General features: G+C 42.1%; 1 protein-coding gene across 1 annotated transcript in view; it reads right to left on the reverse strand.

Moving 5' to 3' along the window:
* Positions 1–22,478, reverse strand: part of SUSD1 (sushi domain containing 1) — a 115,148-nt gene that overhangs the window by 69,600 nt on the left and 23,070 nt on the right. The window contains exons 8-10 of the mRNA XM_032763563.2: positions 17,880–18,059; positions 16,158–16,337; positions 11,621–11,800 (exon numbers count right to left, since the gene is read on the reverse strand). Coding sequence (XP_032619454.1) covers positions 11,621–11,800; positions 16,158–16,337; positions 17,880–18,059 — 540 coding nt within the window. The remainder of the gene's footprint in view (positions 1–11,620; positions 11,801–16,157; positions 16,338–17,879; positions 18,060–22,478) is intronic.

Genomic DNA, 22,478 nt, shown 5'->3' on the forward strand with positions numbered 1-22,478 from the left:
ACCACACTGTGTTCCTCAACTCATAGAAGTGCTCTAGCTCTCTCTTCGGCACTGCTGTGGCAGTACTCCCTTGAATGTCATGTGCAGACACGCCATTAAATAATAATCTGCCCTCTCTCTTGTCACGAGGTCTTCGCGTAGATCACCTCAGGTCAGCCCCGTGATGAGAGGGACCCATGGATGTCGTTCGCTGTGACTAACATGCTTCATCAAGGGAGAAGAATGAGAAGAGTGATGGCAAGAGTGGGGTCTGGGAGCATTCCGTAGCTAGGCAGTTACCCCCCGGCTCCAGCGGACGTGCCCTGAGGGATTCTCCGGGCAGGCACGCGGAAGAGACGGACCCCGCCCTTCCTCAGCCAAGTGGTGATCGTGTGGGCCGTGATCGCTGCAGCCTCGAGCCCTCTCGTAGCTATGGGGTCTAGATACAAGCCGAGAGCCAAAGCCTGTTAGAGATCCTGAGCCGGACAGCACACTGGGGCTGTTATTGCGGTATGACCGGCACGGCATGTTTCCATTCCGGTGTCCCAGAAAGTCAATCCAGTGGCTATGAGTGCGGGGCCCTCTCTGACATGGTGACCTTCCTGCGGCTGTTCACCAAGTATTAGGGAATTGCGACTAGTCCTTTCAAGAAATCCGACTAGACTACTCTGAGTCATGTCGGGAGGTACAGGAGCCTTGTACGGGAGGCGCCCATGTTTAGTAGAGGCATCGGGAAACCAGGAAACTGACACACAGATACTAGGCAACGGAGTAGGTGAGCGTCGCGAAGACATACGATCGGCCTTACATTTGACAGGCGACACAGGATACCCTAATCACCGCGGTGGCGAGAAATCGGTGCCGTGTACGCTCTGAGTATAACCTTTGCTGGAAAATAGGGGCCCTCGCCTGATCGACATCCCTAGGAGACCAAACCTGCATTTGCTTTTTACAGAAAGACGGCCATGCTTGCGCCGGCGACGCGTCTAGTGCGCGCTCAGTGGAGGAGTCATGGTCGACGCGGAAAGGACTTCGCGGTGCTGCGATCAGAGCCCCAAATACTCCACAGGTCACTGTGTAGCAGCTTCCGTGGAGTTGCGTGGTGCTCCTCTCCTTTTTGCCAGACTTGATGTGTCGCCAATGTATATTCTAAAATTTCGTATTATTCAAATTGGTCGGCTGGAACCCCTAAGTTGCCATGACCTTCCGCACTTTTCCGACTATTATAGATTTGCATGGCCTACTGTTGGCCAACTGTATTAACTACCCACGTTGTACAATGGGGGGTGGTCCAGATTTCCTGAATAGTATCCCGGTCCTTCTCGTGTTAGCAAATCCCCCGCAGCTTTGGGTGTCATCTGGCAGCCTTCCTCTGCAGCGTGGGGCATGGGTCACTTGCTGGTGGACTCTCTGCAGCTTGAGGTCTTCAAACCACAATTTGAAGACTTTAATAACTCGGACATAGGTTAGGAGTTGTTACAGAAGTGGATGGGTAGGGTTCTGTGGCCTGCTTTGTGGAGGAGGTCAGACTAGATGATCATATTGGTCCCTTCTGACCTGTGAGTCTATGAGTCTATGAATTGTTTGCTGCCATTTCACAAAAATTAAATTATTCTATTTAGAAAACTGAAATTACCTACATTTTAAAGATGCCAAGATGATAGCCCAGGAACCAGTAGTCCTCTCTTTAAGCCACAGACTGGCCTGAGCATAGGAAAGCATGAGCAGCAATAATGCAAGTTTCCCCACCAGTATACTCTTCCCCCCAATAACTCTGTGACGAAGATGGAACAGCGACTTAGTTTCCATGCCTATTCAAGCTTTGGCCTCTGCTAAATTGCAGCCAACCTTTCCATTCCATGCACTGCAAGAAGGATACTTATCCAAGCAGCAAATCTTGGTCACTACCATCCTCGGCCTGGCTCAAACCATGACTTAGAACTGAAAGATTCTGCATCCCATTACTACAGATGGTCCAGAATTGGACCCACTTATTTGAACAGTCATTGCCCAATTCCTATCCTCAGATTTAGTTTCAGATAGATGGGTACTGAGATCCTAATTCCATACCTGGTTTTTGTTTTAACCAAGCAGTTTCCTGAGCTGTGCAATACCCCCAATACAATATTTTATAATTTAGTACGTCCCCTTGTTTCTCTCTTGTGCAAGAGCATAAACACAAGTGTCTGAATAGCCTTCATTATCCCAATTTGTTGTTTTTATATTCCTCTACTAAAGTTCCTCATCCATTTCTCCTTTTCAGACTGCATAATCCCTTCTTTTAAAATCTCTCCTTGTATAGAAATTACTGCTTTTGTCTGCTCTAAAAACACCCAACCCACTAGCCATGGTAATTTCTCTTTGTTGAGTGTTTTCTATTTGTGATATCTTTTTTAGATAAGGTGACTGAAAATCTCTGAAAAACTAACCAAACATTAGGCACAACATTTTTATGCAGCTGTATTCAAGTATAATTGTATCCAAAAGATCACAATAATCCACAGAAAATCCAAGCCCTGTTCTTATTCAGCAACAAATAACCAAATTGTATATGCTTCAAAAGATAGTACTTTTCATCTCTTTCTCTTGTATACTGCAGGTGTTCTCTTAATCGCCACCTTGTTTCTGTGCAACTGTACAGGAACTGATGTTTAATTAGTGTAAGAAATATGCTATCAAGTATCATGCGATACTAAGACATAGTATACATTAGACAAGAGAGTATATGTATGTACTGTGATTAATAAACATAGCAGGCTATAGCATGTAAGTAAGGACTGAACATGCTTAATATCCACTTCAATTCAGACTCCCACGTGAAATAGGAAAAACTGAAAGGAATTATTTCCTTTAGTTTAAGGAAAGAAACTTGAACTTGTCCTTAATGTAGAAAGCCACTGGATGACACTGTTGTTCCATAAAATTAAAGTTCAAAAGCAAAGCTAGTACCGTAAACCTCTTCATATCCATTGCATCCAGCCCAACATCCCCCTCAAGTGGACGATTTCGGAAAACAGGAGGTGAAGGGATGGGGGCCAGGGCCAGGGCATGGAGGGAAGTACTGGAGGAGTCAGAGGTCATGAGAGAATACAGGAAGAGGGCAAAGACAGGAAGTGTCACAAAGGTTGGTAAAAGCCAGGGAAGGGATCTGGTGGGAAGAGATAAGAGGGAGAAAAATGACCTGAAAATGAAATTGGGAGCTGGAAGAAAAGAAATGGGGTGAGAACAAGAGAAACAAAGAAGGAAATAACTCTAAGGTTAGGATCTTATCTATTAATTTTCCAGCACTTTCTAAATTCTCTGGCAGAAAGCAGAGAGCTCACTTTAAACCACCATACAGGGAGGAACTTTCATGCCAAATCCTGCCAACCCAGGCATAGGTGCTGGAACTAGGGGTGCTGCTGCATCCATGGGCGATGGATGGAGCCTCCAGCTTCGTTCCTTCTGCCCATGCCCTCCTCATGGCTGGAGCACAAGCCCCCTGCGTCCCCCGCTCCCACGGTCAGAGCCCCAAGCCTCCTGCCCCTGCCACCTAAGCCCTGAGCCTCCCCTGCCCGGAGGAACCCAGGACTGGCTGCACCAGGCCTGTCTCCTCTCCCCGTACCCAACCCACCCACTGCCCAGGGGAAACCCATTTGTAGAACACCGTTTTTGATATGCCCCATGCAAGTTCTGGGGCGGCTGAAGAGGCGGTATGTGCTACTCAGCCGCCCTGGAACTTGTATGGGGCATAATAATGCAAAAACTTCACTGCCAAACTCTGCACCAGAGGTTTGGTGGCTGCGGCAGCACCACGGGAGGCAGAGCCTCCTCTGGCTTATTATATCCACCATCCATGGCCACACGCCCTGGCTTGAAGTGGTTTCCATCATATACAGGGTTCACAGTTTGGTTCAATGGCTCTCAGCACCCCCACTATATGAACTGTTCCAGCTCCCCTGAACCCAGTGGAAAGGCTGAGTCTTCAGACAGATAACAGTCCACCATGTTCTCTCCACTCACCTGCTTTCCATTCAAACACTGCTGCCACCTACAGGGCAAGTATAGTGCCAGTGTACGCACCCTCGCTGCCATGCTCTAAGGCAGGGGTTCTCAGACTGTGAGTTGGGACCCCTGTCATAAGTAGATAGGTAAGGGTTAATTTTCTTTTACCTGTAAAGGGTGAACAAAGGGAACCAAACACCTGACCAGAGGACCAATCAGAGAACTGAATTTTTTAAAAGTCAGGGGCGGGAATTGTGTACTCTGGGCCTTTTGTTTCTCCCGGCTATGGAGGAAACAGCTTTCCTGCTAACTCCTATTTCTTTCTAACATTCTCCTACAAAGTGTGAGTACAAAGGCAACAAGGCAAATAGGCTGTGATATGCTTTGTGTTGTATTTACATGTGTGTTGTACTGTGCTGGACTGGTTTAATTGGGCTATCTTTTAAATCAGACGGTTTATTCATATTTTCTTATAAGCAAGAGCCTGTATTGAGTTTCTTAATGCAGTATTATTGTTCTGTATTTTCTTTCTTTTTTATATAAAGTTTTCTTTTTAAAACCTGGTTGAGGTTTTTGGTTTTTCTCTGGTGAGGCTACAGGAAAGGGGAGTAGGAAATCTCTTTATATTAGCTTTACTAGATTTGAAGGCATCGCCTCAGGGGGAGGGTGATTTCCCTCTTTGTTTTGCCTTCAAGGAGTTAAGTACTGCATCGCCCAGGCTCACCCAGGGAGGGAAGCGGGGGGAGCAGATAACGAGGAGACAAGGGGGAGGAACTTGTTTTCCCGTTTGAGATAGGGAGACCCAGGGGTCTGGGTCTTGGGGGTCCTCCCAGGGAAAGTGGGGGAGGCCAGAGAGGGGGTTCCCCCCAAGGAATTTGGGGAACCCAGGCTGATAAGAGCCTAAATCTTATCTGGTGGCAGCGAAGTAAGATCCAAGCTGGGTATAAGCTTGGGGGAGGTTCCCAGTAAACACTCAGATGTTGAACTCTAAGTCCAGATCTGAGACAGACGTTTACCACAACCCCAAAGTGGGTTGTGACCCCATTTTAATGGAGTCACCATGGCTGGTGTTTAGCTACTGGACCCCAGCAAGTCTGAAGCCCAAGCCCCACCGCCCAGGGCTTTGGCCCACACGCCTGGGGTGGCAAGGCTCGGGTGGGCTCAGTCTTTGGTCCCCCCTCCTGGAATTGTGTAATAATTTTTGTTGTCAGAAGGGGGTCACACTGCAATGAAGTTTGAGAACTGGTGCTCTAAGGGGACCACTTTTATAGCTCAGGGTAGCTCAGTTTCCCTGATCAATTTAATCCTTGATTTCTCTGCCTGCTGAGACCATCAGTGACACTGCCAACTAGTGCCATTCGAAGGGACTGATGGTTTTGTGATGCAGAGAACGGTCTACCAGGAACATGCCTAAAGACAACCAGCTCCTTTACGTGTCACCAATCAGACCCCAGATGGTAGCAACTTGGGGCCATGACTGACCTGAGCCAGACCAGAACCTGTGGCTTATCACTAGAAGATTCTGTAGCCCATTCCAGTCAGAAACACCTGCATAAAACAAACTCCACTTCCATTACATTCCCTTCTAAAAGCAGCTAAAAGAACATCCATACACTAAATTCAGGCATAAAAATAGCTTTCCCTCAGCCACTTCCACATATTCACAGGATTTAGGACAGAGAGGAAAAACAAATACTTTCTTCCCCTTTTCTTCTGTTTTGCTTTTTTCATTGCAGCAACCTCTGCAAGTGATACGCAACAGATGCGATCTGCTACTACCTTGTAGTACACACACTTTCAAGGAAGATAATCAGAATTATAGAAAACAGTGATTCAATGATAATGTCTATCCAAACTTTTCTAGTGCACCTATTACCATAGAACCAAGACACTTTCTTCTCCATATTTCTCTCCACTTTTTGGGGGCTAGTGGTGTTTATGGACAGGATTTATTTACAAGGATACATCATATCTATTCTCCATAACTTTTTATAGTGTATTATGAGAAGTGCTTATGAGCCTTTCATATTTAATTATTATTATAAAGTTTCAACAGAACCCTAACTATGAAGCTGCAAGGGGACTTCCACAATTCAGCTGAACTTCCCCCTCCACAAACTAAATGTGCAGACAGCTCACAGAAAAATTGCAAAGTTATATGCAGAGACAGTCATGCAGGAAGGAACAGAAGGAGAGCTAATGATTTACTACTTCCTTTGGTCTAAAAATGTTACCAGGATACAATAGGGGCAAAGTAATTCATATGTTGGAGCAAATGTTCACAATGGAAAGATATATTAATCATACAAAAAATAATGGTGTCAGAATGGACTGGGTTAGATGGGCTGGAACTGCATGGCCTACCATGCATGGCTTCCTCCCATCTGAAAGAGATTTCTGACATTAAGAATTGATATCTGCAATCAGAAATTCTGTAATTATTAACTTGGCTTCAAATATAAAAAGCTAAGGTAGCCTGCTGAACAAAAATATAGATGGTTTTGTTTTTTGTTGTAGTTAGATCCTATCTCTTTGATCTAAGAAACAATGGCTCCCATAAACGAAGATTCCACCTGTGATTTTCCAGGCCACTAAAAAAGTTATCAGGATTTAACGTTTCACATTAGCCTTTTATGAGAACTTGGACCAATCAGATCCTTATAATCTCTCACTATTATTATTCTAATTGTTTGATGGAGTCTGACTCCTGAGAAAGCTGGGGCTGTGGAATCAGTGCCCCTCAGATCTGAGCGACACCTTTTTTAATTTGATTCTGTACTGATGAGGATGAATTATTTATACACAACTGGGAATAAAAATTAAGTGTGTAGCAAGAGGCTCACGGAAGAATCTGAATAGGAATATGGAAAACTAACCCCTTCGTTGTGGGTTAGAAACCACTGACATCATGAATTCTCATGAAAATTCTCATGAAAATAGACCACGTTTACACACCAGTCCTTTGCTGTAATGATAGATGCAAACATACAAGTAGTGATATTTTACTCAGTCTTTAAAACATAATTCGTCCTGTGACCTGGAATAGACATCGCAGACGTTTAAGGATTCCAGCTGTCAGGCAAACCCGCAGGTGTGAATGGGGAGAGTAGCTGGGCTGGTAGGGTGTAGTGCGGGTGAGGGCGGGGGGGGGGGGAGAACACCTATCTGCAGTTTAAGAGGGTATAGGCTTAAAGCTAGGACCAAAGACTTTGCCTGGCTACCAGGGAGCATGTGAGGCAGCAAAAGTGGGTACAACTATCAGGGAAGGAAAGCCTGGGTTCAGGGATCAAAGAGGATTCTGATGGAATCCTACTGCGGGAAGTGACACAGTCAGTGAAGCTATTTCTGTTGGGAGGGAAAATCCAAGGTAAAATGCTGATTAAGTTTGACAGATTCCAAAATAGATGACTCAGAGGTGATACACAGGTTATGGCCACATGGACAAGACAAAGTGCCCTGGTAAAATCACAGCAGCCCCTTGTCCTGGCAGGGACAAAGGCTTTTATCTAAGAAACAACCCGCACGTACGAAATGCTTTGTGTCTCAGCTTGAATTCTCACTATTGATAAGGCTGGTTAAAGTTTTTCCCATATAAAGTTTTCCCATTAAAAAACAGGGTTTAGTAAAAATGTTCACAGGGAAATGTCATTTTTGTCAAAGTGTTTCAATTTCACTTTGTGAAATTTCATAACAAAACCCACCAATTTCTATTCACTTTGAGATTTTTGTTTTAGTTTTTGAAAACTAAAATATTTCTGAAATTTCAAATTTTTGTTTTTCCATTTTCTCCCCCTTTTTTGCCACTGAATAGACTAGAAGGAATTATGTCCAGGATTGATTTTTATAGTTTTCCTTTTATATCCTTTTTTTACTTTGTAACTTTTCTAAACTTCCTCAAGTCTGATCATGCTTTTCGCCCTCTTTGTGGATACGAGTGGCTTTTTCCATGGCAATGTGTTTGTTCCCTTCTGGCACAGTGTTTTATCATATATACAAAACAGATAGCATGAAGTGTCTTCCCTGAACAGATCCATTAGACAACTACCCTCTCTCCTCCAAATCCTTCAAATTTCAATGCCTACAAGAAATGGCATTATGATGTAGCATTTGGTTGCAGCTCATATTTATGTAATAAAACACTTTAAAAAAGAAAACATATTTGTTCATAATAATAATCCCTATATTCTGAGAAATATGCCCTTCCACTCCTCCCTTTGTATATTGATTTAGATTGCAAGTTCTCTGTGGCAAGGCCCAATTCCATCTCTGTGCTTGTACAGTGCCTTGCACAACAATCCTGAGGCAGGTGTCTATGGGTGCAATACCAACATCTATTTCTCTCTCGTGTATCTATTTAACCCCCATTCCTGTAATATCTGAGCTCATCATAACCTTTAGTGTATTCATCATCACTGCTTCCCTGCAAGGTAGGGCGATGCTATGATCCCATTTTACAGATTGGAAACCGAGGCACTGAGAGGCTAAGCGACGTGTCCAAGATCACGAAGGGAATCTCTGGCCGAGCAAGGTACTGATCACAAGTCTCTAAAGTTCCAAGCTAGCACCCTAACCACTGAGCCATCCTTTCTTTCAACATTCCAGACACAAAAGGCCTGTGACTCGCTTATGGTCCTATCTGACTGTGTCACTATTTTGAAAAGTTTTGTCACAAAGTTGCAGTGAAACAATCTGAGGTGCGCCTTAAGAGAGAGAGTTAAAAGATAGTCAGCTCAAAACTCACATCACTGTTATTAACATTAACATCCTAGAGCTCTAAAAATCACAAGAGCAAAGAACAAACTGTATTCCCTCTAGGTTTTCAGTTCACTGTCTGCGTTCCGCAGTGCTTTGCAAATGGCAATTTTCTCTTCTGTGTTACTAGTTAGATTTACTTCCTAGTAGCAGGACCTCAGCCTTTTTATGCAGTGCTCTGGGAGCCCCCCCCCACACTTTTCCCTGTAGAGTAACAATGAATGTAACAATGCAGCCAGTGATTCATAGATTTTCATAGATTCTGTTTCAGAGTTTGCTTGCTTTACTCCTAAGCAATTACTTCTCATTTTATATACATGTGTTTAATTTATTAATTTCTAAGTAATATAACGCTAATCGTTGTCAAACGAAATGTCTAGCGTTTTGAGATCTACTGATGAAGTACGCCTATGTAAAAGCTAATTATTATTATTATTAACATTCTGATAAGATCTTATTTTTAATGGAAACGTCACTTAGATTTTGTTTTCTCTGGATAAAGACAAGTAAATTGATTAGATAGGCGGAATCCATAATTTTTGGATTTATCCAAACATCAAATAGTAATGATCAGTACCAGCCTAAGTTCCCTCTAAGCTGCATGGCCATGCAGCAGGCTATCAAGAGCCACACAGACAGAGAGAGGCGCCCTTCCCCTGCCCCAGCCCAGCCAGAGCTGCCACAGCTGGGGAGAGGCACCCCTACCTTGGCCGACACAGCCCAGCCCTGCCATGGCTGTGGAGAGGCGCCCCTTCTCCGAGCTTCTGCGGCGAGAGAGAGCTCGAGGGACTCCTCTCTCCCCACTGCAGCCCCATAACAGCCTGCACCCCGAACCCCTCATCCCGAACCCCACCCCAGAGCCCTCATCCCCTCACACTCTAACTCTCTTCCCCAGCCCTGAGCCCCCTCCCACATCCCGAACCCGTCATCCCTGGTCTCACCCCAGTGCCCTCACCCCCAGCCAGAGCCCTCACCTCCCTGTATCTCAACCCTCTGCCCCAGCCTTGAGCCCCCTCCCACACCCCAACCCCTTCATCACATCACCTCCATATTGGTGCACAAACAAAATTCATTCTGCAAATGGATGTAAAAAATTAGAGGGAACACTGGTACCAGCAGATACCAAATATGGTCTCTGGATACGGATAACTGTCTAGGAGAGAGATGCAGGAGTTCTCTGGGACCAGGGTAAAGGGAGACAGCCAGACCAGAAGGCGTTATGGGGGAGTGTGTTGGGGGTGTCTTGGTATTGTGACCAGGTTTGCAGAAAGGATAAGGTATCATACCAGGTCTCGGGTGAGCAACTGACAGGAAGCAAAGGTGAAAGTAGAACTGTGAAGCCCAGCTGCAAGTCAGAGCCATGCAAAGAGAAGGGTGAATGTGTAATAGGAGAAGATGTTCAGGGAGACTGGAAATAAAGTATACTGTATGACTTAAACGTGGTGGTACATTTCTAACACACATTGTGAATGAAAATGCTTTTTACTCTATTATTCCTTCTTGCCCTTTTACTTTGTAATATTTGACATCATTCAATGGAAGAGAAAACAAAGCATTTTAAGTTTTCATTGAAAATATCCAATGGGCTCTTTCCCTACCCTTCACACAAGATACATTTTTAGGGCTCTTCGTTTTCAGTTTTAATTTAATTTAATTTTTCCTGGGAATTTATCAGTGTTTAGTACCACAACAACAAAAACAGGTGAAAATCAGTGCAAAAAACTATTAATTTTTCTGGCTAAATATCAGGGTTTATTTTGGTGAACAAAAAGACAGGAGAAAAAAGTATTCAGTAGATGAATGCTTTGAATTCCGTTCATCAATGTGGTTTGCTGCAGAACTAAAACAGAACTTAAAACACAATGCCACCTCTGAGTTTAAGAAAACAATAGAGCTCTAATCCCCAAATAAAACTTTTCATTTGAATAAACAGCTTACTGTTGTAGACTTAGAACTATCAGCCTTTAAATATTTACATTTAGTAATTGGACCACACCATTTGCAGCGCATACACTCAACTTCATACTTTTCTCCTGTTTATGCTTTTTTAAAACTTTCAAATACTTCCTCGTGTTCTGAAATGTATTCTGATAAAGATTTTCATTTTCTTCCCATTTTAGTGTGTCAAATCTTTAAACCATTATCTGCTAACAGCTTGAAATGTGTATGTGGTGGGTGTGAGATTCATCAGTATGTTCAGATGCACACGCACTTCAGCGCTTTCGTGCAGGCTTGTTTGTTTATTGTGTGTATCTTCTAGACTAATACGTAGCCTGACTTCAACAAGCAGCTTTGCATATACACAGACTAATGTATTATTGTCAAACATGTATCTCACGCCATGTATTGTATTTTCCTAATAAAACAAGTTTTTTTTATATATTTGAATGATACCAACGTAGAGTGAAAATCAGAAAAAACAGAATAATATTTTTGTAAAACCTGGGAATTTTTTGGCAAAAAAAAGGTTGAAACTGAAAACGAAAGGGCTTATACATTTTATAGTGTCATTAACACTACTTGATATGCATTATTATACGGTATCATTTTCTTGTATGGTTCAAAGTAATGCATCTGAGGTATGCAAGTTTAGCTCAATATACTTTCTGTCCTAACTTATAGCAGCTAGAGTGCAACAGAAAAATCTGTGGAATCCTCTCAATCAGAAGGAAACAGATTTGGGAGGGTGTTATTTCACTCTTTTCCACCTTGTTAAAAATAAACTTTTAAAAGTCTTTCCAAACTACTGTATGTCATATTCTGGGCCCACAAACAGTAATTTAGATCTGAGGAAAGGCAGAAGAGAGATTTTCAAAGAATAAAGCTCAGGTTTGATACGTTCTTCTCCTTCTTCTGCTACTAAATAAAAATAAAGTTTTGGTTCTTAGAGTAGCTCACACTCTACCTGTGCATGTTAAAGTGCTTTTTACCCAAACACCTTCTTCTGTGCAAACTGAAATATTGTTTCCACCAGCATATTCAAATCCCTTCTGACATGAATACTGCACCACACTTCCAAGACTTGAACTGGAATTCCACACTAGCTCAGCATGTTGTATTGGTGGAGGAATGCCACAGTCTACTTCTGCAATGAAAAACAACAGGAAGTTAACATGTTCATATTCCTTGGGAAAGAAGCCATTTTCAAATAAGTTACTCTACACTAACTTCTGACAAATTTAATTTAAGGGTGACGCTCTTTTAAAAAAGGAGACGTAAGGTCCAAGCGCAATTGCGTGCCTACATTAGCATTGGCAGCATGACATAATACACATGCAAATGGCTGATTTGTCATCTGCCCTCTGACAGTGGAATTGTGCATGTATATAGAAGTACAAGAATGGAATGACTATACCCAGTGAAAAAGCAGACAGGCCAAAGGATCACACCTTCACAGTCAATATAAAGCCAGCTATCGGCAGAAGTTTTTTGCTCTGGCCTAATCCTAAGAGATGCTTAGCACCAATGACTCCGAATAATGTCAATTATTCTAACAGAGTTTTTGTATTTAATTACATCTTTCATTCAATTTAAAATTTTTGGTACCAGGGATTTCAACACACTGACAATGCAAATTAAGGCAGTTTCACTGCAATTGCAACAAGAAAAATGGGGAAACATGCTTATTTATCTGAGAGCATAGTCTCAAAGGGTATTTCTTAACCATCCTCTCAGTTCTAATTAGGTTATTCATTCCATGAAGTCCACTTCCCCTTAAGGCAGTTGAAAATGGAAAGAAATAATAGAAATTTTGAAGCTGTGCATGGATTTTTCCTCATTTTAATGGGAATTATTAATTATATGGAACCTTAAGATCATATTCATCTGAAAGGCATCATTACTGAAGCAGACATTTCATTTCCTCTGAAAGTCATCAGTAACCTCAAAGGAATGTTAAAATATATTAGTGAAATACTTTTAAGCTTTGCATTGCCCTTTTTCCCCCAAGCTCAGCCAAAGCTATCAGAGCTGTTCCTTTAAAATTTCTCCATTATTCGAATTATCCTTATGCATTCCAGAGAAAGGCATTTTTATTTTAAACTCTCTGGAACAATTACTAGGGCTAAATTCTGCACTTGTGCCTCCCATTTAAAAGTCTCACTGGCCATCTTGTCTGAGAGTGGACTACAGATTCAAGCCCCTTTGTTGTGGATGAACACAGTTAAGATCTTGATCCTGCAAACATGTATACACCTCGTTAACTTTACACACTGTGAGTAGTCGTATTTGTGACGTTGCACTCCATGATTTTATGAAAATATGCTAATGAGCGTGAATATAATGTAACTGGAATATGCTTCATGCAAAAGGTCTTTTGTAAGGTATCATTACAGAGCTTATAATCTACTGACTGTCATTATCTTATTTGTATAAATGTATCCTTCTTGTATCTGGAACTAGAAATATGAAATATAACTCCGAGGGCCTATTGTAATTATGCAAAATGTGGGCCATTAATGGTGGTTTGGAATCTTGTTGGCTCCCCTTAAACAGAACAATTGACTGTAGATGGCTCTGTTTACTTGCAAGCCTTTCTGTGAGTCAGGCCGGGAAGAATGAAGGCTTGTGGTCTCACAGGACATGTGACCATGTCACATGATGCTGGAATCCATCTTAAACCTGGTGCTTTTCCATTTAGGAGGAGGGGTGGGGACCCAGAGAGAGAAAAGATTCCCGCCTTGTGCCAAAGCTATAAAAAGGAGTGGAACAGAACAAAGGGGGCTGCAGTCATGAGAAACCCCCTAGCTACCACCTGAGCTGGAACAAGGGCTGTACCAGGAGAAAGGATTGGGCCCAGACTAGGAAGGAGTCTAGTCTGTGAAAGAACTTTATTGGAACATCTCTGAGGGTGATATATTACCTGTAATCAGTTTCTTAATGTATTAGGCTTAATGTATTAGGCTTAGACTTGTTTTTTGTTTTATTTTGCATGGTAATTTACTTTGTTCTGTCTGTTATTACTTGGAACCACTTAAATCCTACTTTTTATATTTAATAAAATCACTTTTTACTTATTAATTAACCCATAGCAAGTAATGAATACCCAGGGGAGCAAACAGCTGTGCATCTCTCTCTATCAGTATTATAGATGTTGAACCATTTATGAGTTTACCCTGTATAAGCTTTACACAGAGTAAAACGGATTTGGACCCTATTGGGAAGTAGGTGTCTGGGTGCTAGAGACGGGAGCATTTTCTAAGCCGTTTTGTGTTAAGTCTGCAGGTTGTGGGGGACATGGTTCAGAGCTGGGTCTGTGTTTGCAGCAGACTAGTGCATCTGGCTCAACAAGACAGGGTACTGAAGTCCCAAGCTGGAAGAGAAAACTGGCTCAGAGGTAGTCTCAGCGCCATCAAGTGACAGTCCCAAGGGGGTCTTTGTGACCCAACCCATCACAGTATTGACTTCAATGCAACTACCCAAAGTGTGTAAAATTAAGCAAGTATGTACATCTCTGCAGGATGGAGGCCTATGAAGCTGTAGCAGGCACGTTTCCAGTCTTTAGGGAAAACATGCTGACATTATAAGGTAGACGGACATCATCTGCAACAGACAGCAAATAATGATGTACAATCTGAGAGAGGATGTGTGAGACCTCTACCCCAATGGCACAAACGAGTGCAATGTTCAATACAAAAACTGAAGTCTAAAACATCTGTTAATCTTGCACTATATTACTACAAAGGCAGTCTCTAAATCTAGATGACAACGTTGATTATAAGCATCTCTTTTTGAGGCTAATTCTTTGATAGAGAAAATCCCTTCAGGCTGAAACTTGGCACAAAGGGTCTAGAAGTCTGTTGTGGCTTTTAGTTTCTAGTGTACAAAACAGGTTGTGATTCTACTGCCCTTACTCCTCTGGGGGTAAAGGTGGCAGGATCAGGCCCATACAAAAGGTTTCTTTCTGATCTTCTATATGCTAAAAAAAAATGCCTTGGCTTTTAAAATAAATTTTTGCAGATCATAAATTCACTATGCAGACTTAGTAGTTATGCCAATTTCTTTTTAAAATGAAAAATGAAACAAAGATGAAGGTAAAGAAAGAATGTGGCCATAACATCTTGCTGCAAGTTAGCTTGGTGCTTACATTTTTTAGAACTGCCATGTGTGCATCATGTAAGCCTGACATCTCAACATGTTGTGGATTAATCTTTACAAAGTAAACAAAAACAGGTGTTTTTTTTGCCTTTCCACCTATCCTAGTTTCAGGACACAACTTTTACTCCTGAGGGCATTCTGTGCCAAAATAATTACTGCACACAATATTTGAAAATTCTGCAAAATTCTGCACATTTTATTTGTCAAATAAATGTGGAGGCTCCAGCATGGCACTGGAGAGCACAGGCCACTGGCTGCACAGAGTCGGGAGATCACCAGGCACAGAGTCAGCAGTGAGGCTGCACCCAACCCTGACACAGCACAATGACCATGCCTGCCCCCAAAACACCCCAGAGCCCTGCCCCTCCATACTGGGTGCACCAGGTAGCAGGCAGGCTCAGCAAGGAAGGATCCAGGTGTGGAGGGGATCCAGGTGTGGGTTGAGAGGGTTCTGTGTGGGGGAATCTGGGTGGGGGCAGCTGTGTGGGGGAGTCGGACGTGTGGGGGATCCGGATGCACGGGCACTTGTTGGGGGGTGGGACTGGGTGCAATGGTAATGGGATTCTACAAGAGGGTCCAGGTGAAGGTGGTTGGGGTTCAGCAGGGAGGGTGGTCTGAGTATGAGGGGGATAGGGCTCAGGTGGGGGGTTCAGATGCTGGGAGAGTGGGACTCAGTGGGGTGGGGATCCAGGTGGCTTGTTGGGGTGGCCCAGATGCACGGGTAGTAGGGCTCATTGGAGGGGGGCAGGTTTGAGTGTGTGTGGGGGGGGGAGGTGAGGCTCAGCAGGAGATTCTAGGTATGAAGGGGTCTGGATGCATGAAGGTTGGGTGGACAGGGGAGCAGCTCCCTGTACAGAGATCCTTCCCACTGCAGCTGAGGAGCGATGGGTGCAGGAATCGGGGGTAGGGAGGGGGGGAGATAGGAAGTTTGCAGAACTTCCTGTAGCCAGAGGAGAAATCTGGGGGTGGGTCTGACCCAGCCCCAGATGTCGTGCAGGGGATGAGGAAGTCTCGTCCTCCCCAACCCAGCCCGGACTACCAGCTGAGCCCAGCGCAAGGTAGGAGCCACAAGCTAGGTCTTCCCCAGTCCCGCCTCCCACCCCACAGTGATTTACTTCTCTGCCGGCTGCCCTGGGCCCCTGAAACATACTGCTGGGGAGAATCGCATGACCTCTCTTGTGGCTTCCCCGTCAGAAAGTCATTTTTCTGCGAGGAAGCAAAGAAATATGCGGGGAACATAAATTCTGCACATGTGCAGTGGTGCAGAATTCCCCCAAGAGTAAAGTTTGAAGCTGAATTTAAAACACATCTACAATTAAAAGCAAAGGATTTCATTACACTCTTACCTCTACATATTAGAGCTGGAATTTCCCAGGATCCATTATAAGTACAACGTGACATATTCCTCCCATTTATGCTGTGGAATCCCTTTTTACATTGATAGTGCACTGCACTCCCCAGCTGGGAGATGTTGTTCCAAATCATGTCTGTGTTGGGGATTGAAGGAGGTCTGCCACAGTCTGTTACTGGGGGAAAAAAAAAACAATTTTCATGAAAAAATGTTTACTAGTCAGTGTTAAGAAATTAGTACATGTAGTCACTGAAAGTGAAGCATTAGGAGCATGTGAAATGTAAATCCACTAGGAAAGACAAAACCTAACTGTAAATATGACATTATGGGATTCTTCTCAAGGACTCCTTTAAATCAAAAAACATCTTTTTACTTCTAAGCAACTAACTGCCAGCCTTGCACATTCAGCTTTGGATCTGAAAGTCAACCTGGGTTCTTTGCTTCTGGTTCATCACCACAAACAGTACAAATTCTGCATGTCGCCTTCTTTCTTTGCAACAGAACCCTGCAACTGAAACCTCATGAACAAGTCTATTGATATGTGAGCCAAAAAAGAACCCAGTTCCTTGTCCCACAGCTGTTCTGGTTCTGGAGTCATACCCAGAGCAAAAAGTAGTAAAACAAAAATTTATTTTTATTGTTAATGTCAGCAGATACAGACTTGGGGACATTCAGGAGAAAGATCCGTTTAGGAATAAAATTAAATTATTAGTAGGGTTGGAAGGATTAGATTTGTACTGGTAAATGTCAGTAAACATCAATTTCACTGTACACACACAACCAAAGAAAAATATTTCCATCAAATAATAACTGAAATTCAAAGACAGACAAAGTAAGAAAAATGTTACTTGAGAACGTCTTAAGAGTTAAAATCCTCAGATTCAGACTTTTGAATTATATTTGTTACAAATAGACTAGAGCAGTGACTCTCAGCCTTTCCAGACTACTGTACCCTTTTCAGGAGTCTGATTTGTCTTGTGTACCACAAGTTTCACCTCACTTAAAAACTACTTGCTTACAAAATCAGATATAGACATACAAAAGTGTTCACAGCACACTATTACTGAAAAATTGCTGACCTTCTCATTTTTATTATGTAATTATAAAATAAATCAACTGGAATGTAAATATTGTACTTACATTTCAGTGTACAGTATATAGATCATTACAAACAAGTCATCGTCTATATGAAATTTTAGTTTGTACTAACTTTGCTAGTGCTTTTTATGTAGCCTGTTGTAAAACTAGGCAATTATCTAGATGAGTTGATGTACCCCTGGAAGACCTCTGCATACCCCCAGGGGTACATGTAGCCTTGATTGGACTGGAGAACAAATAGTAAGAAGAGGTATGATTTGTTGATTTAAGGATATTTACTTTGCATATTTTGACATATGATATTAATAATGTACGATTTAACAGTGTACAAATCTTTAACTTTTTGAATCTCAACATCTGTCATTAAATAATCGTCTGGCCCTCCCATAATTTCCCACAGTCATGAACATTTAAATCAATTAAAATCTAAAAAACCCTCAAAACACTTAAAAAATCAGCATTGACATTATCTGTCAATATTAACTGAATTCTGCCAAGCCTAATTTTTAGTCACTTTTCAGAATAAAATGAAACTTTAAGAAACTCTTGTTTGAATTTCATATGAAGGGTCTTTAAATCTGAGGGAAAAGAATATAAACCTGCACTGAAACATATTTACCTTCACATACACCAGTGATATTTTCCCACTTCTGAATTATTGTGCATTGTGAAAAATTCTTCTCTCCACTAAAATGAAACCCTTCACTACATTTATAGTACACCATGCTTCCTAGAGTTGTGGAGTTGTCCCAGATCATTTCTGCATGTGGAATCCACAAAGGTCTGCCACAGTCTATTTCTGGGGGGAAAAAAGAGAGAAGTAAAATTGACAATGGAAACAAGCCAAGACACATCACAGGGTTTGACGAACAGATACTAAATGTTATCATTATTATTAGGGCTATCAATTAATCACAGTTAACTCACGTGATTAAGTCAAAAATTGTATCGCAATTAATCACACTGTTAAACAATAGAATACCAGTTGAAACTTATTAAATATTTTTGGATTTTTTTTACATTTTCAAAAGTATTGATTTCTTTTATAACACAGAATACAAAGTGTACAGTGCTCACTTTATATTATTTTTATTACAAATATTTGCACTGTAAAAATGATAAACAAAAGAAATAGTATTTTTCAATTCACCTTATATAAGTACTGAAGTGCAATCTCTTTATCATGAAAGTGCAACTTATAAATGTAGATTTTTTTGGTTACATAACTGCACGCAAAACCAAAGCAATGTAGGCTTTAAAGTTTTACAAGTCCACTCAGTCCTACTTCTTGTTCAGTCAGTCGCTAAGACAAAGAAGTTTGTTCACATTTATGGGAGATACTGCTGCCTGCTTCTTACTTACAATGTCACGTGAAAGTGAGAACAGGCATTCGCATGGCACTTTTGTAGCTGGCGTTGCAAGGTATTTACATACCAGATATGCTAAACATTCGTATGCCCTTTCATGCTTCGGCAACTATTCCAGATGACATGCTTCCATGCTGATGACGCTCGTTAAAAAAATAATGTGTTAATTAAATTTGTGACTGAACTCCTTGGGGAAGAATTGTATGTCTCCTGTTCTGTTTTACCTGCATTTCATGTTATAGCAGTCTCAGATGATAACCCAGCACGTTTGTTTTACACTTTCACAGCCATAGGTGCCGACTCTGTGGGTGCTCTGGGGCTGGAGTGCCCACGGGGAAAAATTTGTGGGTGCTCTGCACCCATCGTCAGCCAAGCTCCCCTCATCCTCCCTCCAGCCCCACCTCCTCCTCCCCTGACCATGTCGCATCCCCACTCCTCCACCCACCTCCCAGGATTTCCCGCCCAGCTGCCACCAAACAGCTGCTTGGCAGTGTTAGCACGCTCCAGGAGGAAGGGGGAGGAGTGGGAACGTTGCGCGCTCAGGGGAGGAGGTGGGGAAGAGACAGGGCCGAGGCAGAGATTTGGGGAAGGAGGTGGAATGAGGGCAGGGAAGCGGTGGGAAGAGGCAGAACAGGGGCAGGGCCTCATGGGAGAGGTGGAGTGGGGGCAGGGCCAGGGGCAGGACGGGGGGTCGAGCACCCACTCGAAAGAGGGGAAGTCAGCGTCTGTGTTCCCAGCAGATTTGACAAAACACAAAGAAAGTACCAATGTGAGATTTCTAAAAATAGCTACAGCACTTGACCCAAGGTTTAAGAATCTGAAGTGTCATCTAAAATCTGAGAGGGACGAGGTGTGGAGCATACTTTCAGAAGTCTCAAAAGAGCAAGACTCAGATGCAGAAACTACAGAACCCAAACCAACAAAAAAGAAAATCAACCTTATGCTGGTGTCTTTTGACTCAGATGACGAAAATGAACATGCATCGGTCCGTGCTGCTTTGGATCGTTATCAAGCAGAACCCGTCATTGGCATGAACACATGTCCTCTGGAATGGTCGTTGAAGCATGAAGGGATATGTGAATCTTTAGCGCATCTGACACGTAAATATCTTGTGACGGTGGCTACAACAGTTCAATCCGAACACCTGTTCTCAGTTTCAGGTTACATTGTAAGCAAGAAGCGGGTAGCATTATCTCCTTCAAATTGCAACCAAACTTCTTTGTCTGAGTGACTGGCTGAACAAGAAGTAGGAATGAGTGGATGTGTAGGCTCTAAAGTTTTACATTGTTTTATTTTGAATACAGTTATTTTTTGTACATAATTCTACATTTATAAATTCAACTTTCATGATAAATATACTGCACTACAGTACTTGTATTAGGTGAACTGAAAAATACTATTTCTTTTGTTTTTTATAGTGTAAATATTTGTAATAAAAATATAAAATGAGCATTGTACACTTTGTATTCTGAGCTGTAATTGAAATCAATGTATTTGAAAATGTAGAAAACATCCAAAAAATTAAATAAATAGTATTCTATTATTGTTTAACAGCACAATCAATCGCAATTAATATTTTTAATCACTTGACAGCCCTGATTATCATTATTTATTTGTATTACCATAGAGCTTAAGAGCCCCAGGACCTCTCTGTGCTTGGTGCTGTACAGATAAGGACAAACAACAGCATCAGCATTTGGGATGCAGGAATTTAGTTTGTATTGTTTCGAGCACACTGGGCCCTACTTGTCAATTAGGGCTCCTAGATGCTATTGCAACACGACTTAGATGTTGGCACAGAAAGTACACTTATTAAGTTTGCGGACGATACCAAACTGGGAGGGATTGCAACTGCTTTGGAGGACAGGGTCAAAATTCAAAATGATCTGGACAAATTGGAGAAATGGTCTGAGGTAAACCGGATGAAGTTCAATAAAGACAAATGCAAAGTGCTCCACTTAGGAAGGAACAATCAGTTTCACACATACAGAATGGGAAGAGACTGTCTAGGAAGGAGTATGGCAGAAAGAGATCTAGGGGTCATAGTGGACCACAAGCTAAATATGAGTCAACAGTGTGATACTGTTGCAAAAAAAGCAAACGTGATTCTGGGATGCATTAACAGGTGTGTTGTAAACAAGACACGAGAAGTCATTCTTCCGCTCTACTCTGCGCTGGTTAGGCCTCAACTGGAGTATTGTGTCCAGTTCTGGGCACCGCATTTCAAGAAAGATGTGGAGAAATTGGAGAGGGTCCAGAGAAGAGCAACAAGAATGATTAAAGGTCTTGAGAACATGACCTATGAAGGAAGGCTGAAAGAATTGGGTTTATTTAGTTTGGAAAAGAGAAGACTGAGAGGGGACATGATAGCAGTTTTCAGGTATCTCAAAGGGTGTCATCAGGAGGAGGGAGAAAACTTGTTCACCTTAGCCTCTAATGATAGAACAAGAAGCAATGGGCTTAAACTGCAGCAAGGGAGATTTAGGTTGGACATTAGGAAAAAGTTCCTAACTGTCAGGGTGGTTAACCACTGGAATAAATTGCCTAGGGAGGTTGTGGAATCTCCATCTCTGGAGATATTTAAGAGTAGGTTAGATAAATGTCTATCAGGGATGGTCTAGACAGTATTTGGTCCTGCCATGAGGGCAGGGGACTGGACTCGATGACCTCTCGAGGTCCCTTTCAATCCTAGAGTCTATGAATCTATGAATACAGTATTCCACAATGGACTAGAAATGACAGGACATAGGTGTTGTAATGGCGCTCATTTTGTAAAATAACACCTTGTTAAAGAGAGAGAGAGCTGATGACAATATTCCTGTATAATGTTTCTCTAAAGAAAAGCTCACTGTTGTAATGATTACTGTTTTGTTTCTGATATTTACCTGGCCAAAGATTTGTAAACCTGTTGATACCTCCTAAATAAATAAATAGTAAAGAACAAAAAAAAACTATCCCATGATGGAACAACAGGGGAAGGTAAGAAGCACAGCATAACCTACTAACAAGTAAGGATCTCCAAGTAACACTTAACAGTTGGATCTATCACTAATGTCTTCCAATAAGATTCTCTGGTATCCCACAAAGTATCTACTCCTTTAGATATTTCTGTTGTCAGCAACAGCATAGAGATGCTCTGCCTGGCTCTGCCCCAGCTCCAGTGTGGATTAGAGAAACCCAGGGGCTAATCTACAAACGCTGGTAATGATGCTCAGAGTGTTTGTTCCTTCCATGCCCCCTCCACCAGGGACTGCCAGTGGTGCAGAAGCCAGCTATGACAGCTCCACATTAGGGGAACCTTTAGCTAAGGAGATGTGGGTAGTTTCTGCTCCCTTTGTACCACCTGAACAGCACAAAGGCAGTGGGGACAAGACTGAGAATCTAGTCCTTGGGATATACAATTACTTTTATTCCAGATTGAGAAGAGATTTTCCATCCTAGTAGACATGCTGTTTTGATGATCCCAACATTTGAAAAATTATAAAAGCATCGAGAGGTTTGCTTTCCACTGCCAGCACATTTCACTCAAGCTTTAAAAAGAAAGAATTGCTTTAGACCAGGACAAGAAAAAATCAGAAATTTTCCTCCATGGGTTATTCAAGTCTCTGTGGAGATCATTAGAAAATAAATGTGGTAATAACTTGAAATTGGTTCACTTACTCAGCAATGTTGTGGCGCTTCATAATAAAATTATGGAATTAAAATAATAAAAGAGAAAAGATCAAGTGAATGGAAGAATATAATTTGAAGCTAAAGTACGACATGAAATCCAGAGAGAATCCAACACTACTATTCAGGATTATCCTTTACTTTGTTAAAAAATGAACAATGGGATGCTATATTAAGAATTA

Source organism: Chelonoidis abingdonii, chromosome 6 (genome assembly GCF_003597395.2).
Source record: "Chelonoidis abingdonii isolate Lonesome George chromosome 6, CheloAbing_2.0, whole genome shotgun sequence".
Taxonomy (NCBI): Eukaryota; Metazoa; Chordata; order Testudines; family Testudinidae; genus Chelonoidis; species Chelonoidis abingdonii.